Consider the following 9,965-nt stretch of genomic DNA (forward strand, 5'->3'; position numbering starts at 1 on the left):
AGTACCTTCTTCGGGAATGAAATGACGCTCCATTAGCCTAGCTGAGAGGTAATGGACGGTTTCAAGCATACCGAAGCTTACCGACGAAGGATTTAGAAGGCAAGCTCCATGGGGTTGGTTGGCGAGAATCCACGCCTCCAGCAGCACGTCACCGCAAACGTCAAGTGACCTTCCGGAATGGCTTACTTGAACGCAAACTGCTCGAAAACTGCTTGCGGCAAAGACGCGGGACAACATAAGCCGAATCAGCCAGCATACAACCGATAAACACCCATGTCCTAAACACGGTACACAGCTGCCATATCGGTGGTGTCGAAATTGATAAAAACTTGCCGCAACTCGATAATCATGATGATGATTGTTACAAAACCAACGATTCCACACGTCTTCGAGAAGGAAGGCGAGTGTTGCATCCCAAGGGAGTCACAAACAAAACCGAACAGCTTTCATTATCGGTGGCATCAAGGGGATGAAAGTTCGCCAAAGTTTTACCCCTTGGGTCGACACATTGTCGAGGAGATCGGTACCGGAGGAGCTGCATGCCGTCATCTTGGCTCGCTTTCTTAGAAAGTTTGTTTGTTCTTCCGACATTCAGCTCCCACACTCACACGCGCTGTTTGCCATGCGTGGTGACAAAGTGGTACAAAGTTGTTGATCATCAGCGTAGGGTTTTCGAATGAAGTTGCTCCTTTCTGCCCTTTGATCGAGAAAAGAACGCGCAAGTTTGTTTGTTTCCTTTTTTTGAAGCACTATTTGTCACCTTTTATTCGATAAGCAATGTCAGCACTTGAAACGCTACGAAAATTTACTCACGAGTGTGGGAGCATAATGCTTAATACATCGTTATTTTCGGATGCTTTGATTTGAACGGAAGCGGGACTGGACAACTATTTTCCATTCGTCACACTAATTGCGTGGCTTATTTACAGACGTATACTAAATTGAACAAACAACGTTTTTCCACCTGCAAGCAAACAAACCACGAAACAACTCGCAGATCATGCTCTTGCTGAGCCATCGTAACTGGCGATTCAATTATTCGGTTTATTTGCAATTCCATTCCATTGCCAGGTGTCTTGTGCCGAGTGACACAACCAATTTCAATTTGTGGATGAAAAACGACTCCCTGGAAAACGGGGAGCCTGGCGGCAACCTTTGAAAACGATTACATTGGGATGTGCTGTTTGCCAATCGAGCAGTATGTTATTTGTCCGATTGCATTGAGAGAGCTTGTTTTGTGTATGGGAAAATAAAGAAAGCTCACATCGTTCTTGGTGACTTCAAAGACCACGCCATCTCCGTGGGCGAATCCACGCGTGGACACGTATGGTCTAGACAGCACGAAAGAAGCACGACACCGTGTGTCCCCGGCCAGAATTCGAACACCGTCGAACGAGTCAATAAGCTCCGAATGCTAGCTCGGTGCTCGGTTCAACAGGCCAGTAGCAAAAGCCCTGAACGAGAAGCGTGGAAAGATCAAGGTTTGGATCTGTTCGAGCGCAAAAGTGAATTCAATTACAGCCTTTTTTCCTGCTAACGGTCTCGTCTGCACCCACAGTCACCGCGCGTTGAGTGTAAAGCATGGCTCATGCCGCAAACTGGCTGGACGATGGTCCTAGATCACGTGTGCCCTTGGAAAGGGTGTTCGTGTGTGAATGTGTGGCTGAGTTCACATAAAAAGACCACCCGTGCCAAAAGCCCCAGTGAAACCCAAAGCCAAGAAACAATTTAATAATGTAGCATCCCAAACAATGTCATGCATTGCAAATTGGGCAAGCAATTCGTCTTGCCACGTAACGCTGCGTTTACACCGTCCGTTTGGGGTGCCAGATCTGGGCTCTCGAGCAAGTGTGTAACAAATTCTTATTGCGTACAACCCACACCCGGCCGGTGAGTGTTTTCCCTAGCCGGGGTGTTACTTCTTGACCCACGGGACGGTGGCTCATGAAACTTTACGGCGGGCGTGTCTACGCACGTATTTGTTTGTTTGGCTTTATTTTCCCAGCCGAACCATTTTGGGCAACACTCGACAAAAATTCTTTGTCAGTCGAAGAAAGAGAGAGAGAGAGAGAGAGAGAGAGAGAGAGAGAAGAGATAAAAAAACAACCTAGAATGGTGGTTTGATGGAGGGGAATTGGGAACGAAAAATTGGATGTACTTCCGGGAAAACTCAATCCCCGCATCGAAGGGTCCCTGATTCACCGGTGACGTCGGTAACACTGGGGTGGTAACACTACTTTTCGGGTGACCTCCACGCAACAGGATGAACCCGTCGAAAGCAATTTCGCAACGGTCCCTCTTCGTCCTCCCACGATCAGGACCAACTCAACCCAACCGACAGCTTTCGTGTCGGTAAAATTGGAAAGAATGGGCTTCGACGGAAGGCGGAGTGCGAAATTGCTGTTTATGAATACTTCGCAACAGCCACCGGGGACCAGGAAGCTAGCCTGATTTGCATAGTACCGGGAGGCGGTGACGGGTTCAAAGTTAAAATGAATCCAAACTACCGTGGTGCCAGCGAAGCACTGAAACCAAGCTGAAGCGCCATCCAGAGAGACGTCGACCCCACCAGCCGGTGATGGCAGATGGTTTATTATTAATTGATGTAATATGAATTTTTAATTATCGCCCGGGAAGGTAAGGTACAGCCGGGTGGTGCGATCATCCTCCGGTGGCCTATGACGCCACTAGGTGTTGGGTAAAATCTAGCCGGCTGTTGAAAATGGGATAAAAATGAAAGGCCATTTGTGGTGGGACGTACTGGGCTCTAGCGGGGCTGTTCTCCACCTAACATGGACGGCTCAGGTTTTGTACGCCTACCTCCCCCTGGGGATCAACGGGGAGGAAAAAATGACGCCAAAAATGTTATCCTTCCGAGCGATAATTCTATCGCATTCAATTAGGCTCGAGCGAGATGATTAATACAATTTGATAATGATTTCCCAGGCGGTTCGTTGTTCCAGCGATCGATCCCTCGAGACAGCCGAGCTTGTGGGGAGCAAAAGAGAGGCAGTAAATATCCTAACGAACCTAAAATTCGTCCATTTTCGAGTTCCCTTGGGAGAGCAATGACATTGTCGAAGAAAAAAAACCAGCCCCAGTGTTCATGGTAGGAGGATAAAAGAATCATGTTGCCCTATCGGAGGTCTTACGGCAAGAGAGATTAAACAGTTTCATCCGTGTGGTACGTACCTGCGCCTGTGTATATCTGGAAGCTCTTCTTCCGAATTGAGGGCGTGCCGGAGTAGTTGGAATTGGTATCGTCCAGGTTGAACGCTGTCACTCCGGCCTGTGAGGGACGAAACGAGAATGAAACGGAAGAAAAATACAGGTTTTTTTTCGCATCAAATTATCATCGCAAGCACACAAAAAAAGTAACAGACACGCGCCGTGAGATTTAATAAACTTTCGATGAGTTGAAGTGACCGGTCCGCCATCGCCCGAAGACTGAGGATCCCGATGGAGCTTCCCTAGGCGGGTGCTTCGGCGAGGGAGCGAACAAATGTTATTACCCAAAACATAAACGAATCCCGCAAACTCATCCAGAGCCGGATAATAAACGGCTCCCGAGTGCGGCCTGCCGACGGGGACATCGTTAAATGTTTCATAAATCACACACAGACGCACGGAAAAAGTTAATCCAACGAGCTAGATTGAGTTGGAGCATAATTTCTAAAACTGCCCACCGCCAGGGCTCGCAGCGTGAGCTTGTCTGACCGTGATGGTGAGCTTCCGCTGGCAGGCAGATAATATTCTTTTATGGACCACTTCTATCATCGTTTAACCTTGAACGTTATTACGTGAATCGTGAGTCAGCGGTGGGCGAGAGGTGAAGAAAAAAAAACACGTATACGCACAGTGGCAAAAATGCGAGTCGGTAAGATTTTTCCCTTTAATTTGCAGAGCTGATCGGTGATAAGAAATGAGGCAACTAGCAGCGGGAAGTCTCATCGTGGACCCGTGGCTTTCGCGAGCCTCTGCTGCGCTAAGAGACTGACCATTCCTTGGAGACTAGCGTTCGTTTTACTTAATTTGAGTAATGAAATGCAACCACTGGTGTATCAGGTTACAATGTGCAGTTGCAAAATGCGGTCCATGCAGTTTAGAGACTTTCAAGATTTTAATTACCGTAGCTCTTATCTTCCCGCACCACACTGCTGCTGCAGCCGGGTGCAACCTAAGTTGGTGCAAGAAATTTCCCTTTCGACACCATAGATATATGCTAATGGTTATTGGTCTGCTAGCAAACGACCGGCTCAGCGCAACCTTTTGCCGTGGTCTCGCAAGGAGCCACAGTGGAATTATGGGAACAACTTGAAGAATTTATATCAACTAGCGTTATCTTGAATGGCTAGCTCGTTGAAGTCATTTTCATGGCCCAAGATGTACGGAGATCCTTGGAAGAGCTCCTTCATCCTTGATTTGTGCAGCAAGTCAGGACTTCTATCAATGCTTTTAACCACACTCCAAACGCCCAGCTAAATCGAAGCGTAAATTACTGAATAAAAGGAGAACAAAGACGGCACTGAAATGTGAGCGGTATGAACCGATTTGAAGGATGCAATCTCTCGGATCCAGCTGCATCGCTTCGAACGATGCACTTAGAAAGGTAGGACAATTTAATTTATCTCAATAAGAAACGCATACGACCGTGCCGAGCGGTACGTCGAATAATAGACTAGCGTGGAGCTATTTGCCATCTCATTTCCCTCAATTTACCATTTGATCATATCACGGTTCCTTCTGGTTCACGTACCGTTCAACCCGGTGCAAGTGCAACCACACCAGCGGTATGAGCAAAAAATGAACCCATTCATCATCCTGATTCTGATCCTTGTTAACAGCGATGGCAACGTGCTTATCATCATTATCACATCCGGTATGGCCGTAGCTTTGTTAGGTTTTCCATCCACCTCGTTCCTTCTTCCGGTTGGCGGAGTAAATGCGTTGGAAAGGTCCCATCCCAGGAGCGGTAGCGGAAGTAGCCTATGTACGTGCATTGCTTCAACATGCAGGATGCAGGAAAGCACAGGCGAGCCTTCGTTAGCGACGTGCTTGGTTTGCTTTGATGCAAAAGAGTTGTAGAAAAAACCCATACACTCTCACACACTTAGAATGTGAAAGTGCATTTCCGAAATGTGCAGCACATGCTTTGTAGAGGTCCCAGAGAGCTGCTTTGTAGAGGTGTCTGGCATCGCAAGAGGGATGAGTTGCAGATTGCATGCATTCATCCTTGCGTTTCCTGCAAGCCGACTATCAACTGTTGCACGCAGAAAGCGAAGAAAAGTTTCGCCACGCTCATGCTGCGAAGGTACGCCGGTGAACTATATTTGCAAAGCGATAAGGATAATAGAATTTTTAGACCGGTTGCCAACGTGATGTAACGTTTACAATAACAAAAAGAGTATTTCACCGGTTACCATTTCGGCTTGCATTCCTTACAGGTGACTGAAAAGGCACCGTTTGATGTATTCTCGGAACGTTTCGCTGTCGTCGCTTACGGGCAAGAATTCTTGCGTTGTTTGTCATGTTCAAAAGCACTACGCCAATGGCGACAAACCTGAACTACGTAATTAGATTTAAAGGAAAACCTTTAAATACCGATCAAATAAGCTGCTATCACGATATCTGCCACAATGCTCTTGTGCTCAAATCAAAACCGGAAACACCACCCAAGGGGTGCTACGGCGTAATTAAACGAAACGAAACATCCACCCAAAGAATGAAGCTTTACGATCGCCGAATAGTACATGAAACAAACGAATAAAAAAAACAACAACATTACAACAACCACAGGACAGGTTTAATTATTATTCCAACACGCGGCTAGTGGCGAAGGGACGGCTTTTGACTGGCGAACTAATTACCCTTAATTGCGCGGGATGCAACCGACCGGATTCCGACATCTTCGAATGTAATAAAACGCGATAATTACCGCACGCCAGCATTCTGGCTCAAACTCGCGCAAGAATAGCCGATGATTGCCACTCGCGCGCTGCCAAAAGCCATTCGCGCGATCTGCCGCCTAAAGGGCCGTAAAGCTCAAAATTTGTCTCCCATAAACTGGCGAGCCTGCGTAGGTGGATTGGGGTGAGGTGGGCAAACACAGGACAGCTTCACCTTCTCCACCTCCTCCGCACGTTTGGGAGTGTAAAACGCTTTCCCTGCCTGCCGGAAAGTGTTTGCAAACAAGCGGCTATAACGCGAACCATCTTTTGGGCGGTTTCCTTTTTACTCCCGACAGCCACCAGCAATCGCCTTCCGTAAACATCGCTCAACCGAAAAAGCTGTGAGCGATTTTTATGGCCGCCCGCACCTTCCAGCCACCTCCCACGCAACTTTACGCGCCTCGTGGTGTCGGAGCGCATAAAATGTACGTTTTATCTATCCCTAGGCCGACCGCAATGTGACGGAAGCTAGGGTACCGTGCCACTTCCGGTTGCGTGGGCCGCGGTTGTCTCAAACGCTCTCCGCAACGGGGCGCATGGTGACAAAGCACATTAACCTCGAGTTGCTACTTGCGAAAAGTTCCCCGGAACGCCTGTGCGGGAGGGATTATTAAAATAGCACCAGCATCTACTCGCCACGTGCCCTGCGATCTACGGCTTACCGGAATTGCTTACTTCGGGCCACTTGAAGCGTGCCGAAGCGATTTTGAATAGGCCGATGGGAGAAAGCACCCACCGGGTAGGGTTCACATTTTAAAAAGCTTTGCAAACACCTCACGTGACATGCCGCCGAGGAAGCCCAAGCGCAGGTAAAAACGCAAACACGCATTTAGCGTAGGGTCGTTCGCCAGGGCGCGTTGCATCGATGGCAGCTCGTCGGAACAAAGGTTGCTCCGGTTGGGCTGGTATTTTTATGCTCGCAACCGGCAGAAGACCTGGGATTCGGTTCCACGTGTGCCGCTAGGATAAAAGACCATCGTACGCGTATGTACCGGCGTGCCGGAGTCGCGTTGTTTGCGCGACGCGCGAACCAAAGGACGAAAAACCGAGCAAAGAAGCAAGCGACCGCAGGACGTGGGGACTCTTTTTTCTTCTTCCCTCTTAACACGCTTTATCGCATCGCGTGCATAAAACAATTACTTATCTTAAACGCTTGGCACACCACACGGCGAATAAAGACCGCTCGCTTCTCTCCAGCCACCCAAGGGAAGCGAGGCGCAATCTCGCATGCTGCGGGTTTTGTGTCATCTCCGTGCGGTGTGCATGGATGCTGCTATAGATGTTGCCATCGCACCTTGCTGTCTAGTGTGCCAGGGTCGCGTTGCAACATACTCGCTCGGTCGCACTAAACGTTCCGTGCGAGCACAGCTCACTTCCGACAAAACCACCCCACGCTGGGTGGGTGGGTTGCTTTGATGCACGCCCGCCTGTTACGAGTACATCGAATGCCGCGTGTCGGGTGGCTGTGGAAAGCAGCGAAAGAGAGTGAGAAAAAAAACGCTCCCGATCAGATCACTATCCGATCTGAGTCAATTTCCTGGAGTGTGCTGTCGAAAGGGGCACCCTTTCGAAACCGTATATGGTGCAAGTCCTTTTCGTGTAGCTTTAAGCTTCACCGTCTCGAAGTATCAAGCTCTGACAACGACGCGTTGCGCGTGTTCAGCATCCAGCGTTCCCAGTTTGTTCATTAAAATTCAATCCAGCAAGTTTGCATTCCAAAACATGCCACGCACGCGGATACCACAGGCTGGGATGGGCCAGGAACGCCACGTCAACTATCGCATCTCGCGGGTTTATCGATTCTGATAACGGCTCCGTTCCCGGGCCAAATCCGCCGGTTTGGTGTTGGTTTCGTTTTATTAAATTTGAATACCAACGAACATGCTAGTACTTCGCTGCGTACATCGCCCTACTTGACATTCCGGAGGCATCCGCATGGATGGCACGGAGCCATGGCACTTGCAGCTGGTCGAGTCGAGGCGTGATTGCGTGGCACAGATCCCTTTCGAAGCGGTCGTAATTTAGACGGTGATGGGGCGAAGCACCACTTGGGTTTGCGTGTATGGATTTTATCCCTTCGTAAAGATCCCAACTCGAATCGATTCACCGTGTATGTTTCCACGTACTCTCGGGCTCGCGAGAGTGGCCTCTTGAGGATCATCAATAACTAACCAGCTAGCTGAGGTAGCGGATGAGTTTAATTAACCGCTCGCTTGAACGCGCAAGCTAGGGCAGCTCTATTCCACCGCGGCCAGTTTTTCATCTCACTTCAACGAATCATAAATCACAGTTGATATTTGTTTGACTGGGAGTGCGATATGCGTTTGCGCCGTGCATGGAAGGATGGTGGGAAAGAGAAACAAAAAAGAACATCCTTTCCCAGGACCATTGAAAGCAATTCGCAATGAAACGAAACGATACTCACCGCTATGAGACTGCTGCTGATCGACTCCTGCCCCCGAACGTTCGACTTGAAGTGCTCGATGACTTCCCACTTGGGTTTCTTCGGTGAGCTGTTCTCGTGTATGGTCATGGAATGTGCCGGCGAAGCGGACTCCAGCTCCAGCGTGACGCTGGACGTAGTCTGCTCGGTGGGCTGCTGGCGCAAGGACGAACAGCGGCGTGCGAATTTGTTCTTGCGCAGCGACGCAAAGTCCTGCGCGGTGCCGGTGCAGATAGTGTGGGACGCGGGATGAAACCGAGCGGGAACAAGAACGGAACAGAACACAAAAACACACACATACACACGCGAGGGGTGCGTCAGGTGAGATGCAAGGGTAACTTTTGCCAGGGCAGTGGTGAGAGTTGGTGTCTCTTGGGGCTTCGAGACTGCCACCCGTTACTTACCAGTTTGCCATCGTTGGCGCTCTTCTGCTTGAGGCGCAGCGAGAAACGCTTGCTCCAGTCGCGATTCTGGTTCTCGGTCGAAAACGAACGTAACAGCGGAAGCGGAGACGTCATGCTGGGGCCAAATCGTCCTGGGACGCTGGATTACGCGCACAAAACTGGCTCTGGTAAACGGGAAAGCACACAAATACGACATCCATTATTAGTTGAATTGCTGCTGGTAGGCGCTTGTCATTCACTGGTTCAGCAGTGTTTGTTTCATGCAATAAGTATGGTCTTTAATAAAGCTATTTTCTTCACGAAAGTACCTCAATATGGAACAGCATTCTGGGAAGCTTCAGCAGCGACGAGTTTTCTCTAATGGAGGCGCCTGGTTACTGAAGAAGCAAAATCAACACCCACAATTCTTACACTTCAGTAATTATTGGGTACTTCTGTCACTCTTTCTTTCTCCTATTCTCTTTCCCTCTCTCTCTCTCTCTCTATCTTTTTCTAGCAGTATAATCGAGAAAAAAGATTGTGGAATTGGATTTCTATTTTTGTCCTTCATTTTGCTACATAGGAAATTAAACGTTTCCAATGACATGGCTTGCAGGTAACTTAAAGGTGAGCTACACTGGGAAAATGCCCCACGTTTATTGAAGCATAGGCTCGTTACAAGATGCGCATCTTAATTAAACAAGATTGTAATTATGTGTTACGACTTGTCATCATGCATACCGTTTCTGGTGTTGGATCGCTTCCACCCTGGGTAGGTGGTAACGTGGCATTATAATTAGGGCAGTGCTCGTTCGCTTCGGGACGTTGTTATGCTAATTTTGCCCATGCCACGTGATTAGTAATTCGCGAATAACGAATATTTCAAGTAAAACAAAAATGCTCACAAACGACAGGGATGTTTGCCTACTTTTTACTGTGATAATTACCGTACAAAATGTTAGGAAAGTCGTATTATATGTGCCTACTTTGGTATATACCACTTGTGCACTAAATTCCACTTATTCTGCACATAGGTTTGATGTATAGTTTGCTGGAACATATTACCACGCATCTTCCTGAATTTCAAACTTGATACACACTACAAGTAATCTCTCTGGAAGCGTCGCAGAATCTTTCTGCAAGTGACACCTTCGGTCTTCCTTTTACCACCTCAAAGCAGGCAACAAAATC

At 48.4% G+C, this 9,965-nt stretch overlaps 1 protein-coding gene across 1 annotated transcript in view; it reads right to left on the reverse strand.

Moving 5' to 3' along the window:
- Window positions 1-8,909, reverse strand: part of LOC128730540 (adenylate cyclase type 6) — a 34,574-nt gene extending 25,665 nt beyond the window's left edge. Inside the window, exons 1-3 of the mRNA XM_053823592.1 lie at window positions 8,796-8,909; window positions 8,374-8,604; window positions 3,193-3,289 (exon numbers count right to left, since the gene is read on the reverse strand). Of these exons, the coding sequence (XP_053679567.1) occupies window positions 3,193-3,289; window positions 8,374-8,604; window positions 8,796-8,909 (442 nt within the window). The remainder of the gene's footprint in view (window positions 1-3,192; window positions 3,290-8,373; window positions 8,605-8,795) is intronic.
- Window positions 8,910-9,965: the final 1,056 nt, after the last annotated feature.

This window comes from Anopheles nili, chromosome 2 (genome assembly GCF_943737925.1).
Source record: "Anopheles nili chromosome 2, idAnoNiliSN_F5_01, whole genome shotgun sequence".
Taxonomy (NCBI): Eukaryota; Metazoa; Arthropoda; class Insecta; order Diptera; family Culicidae; genus Anopheles; species Anopheles nili.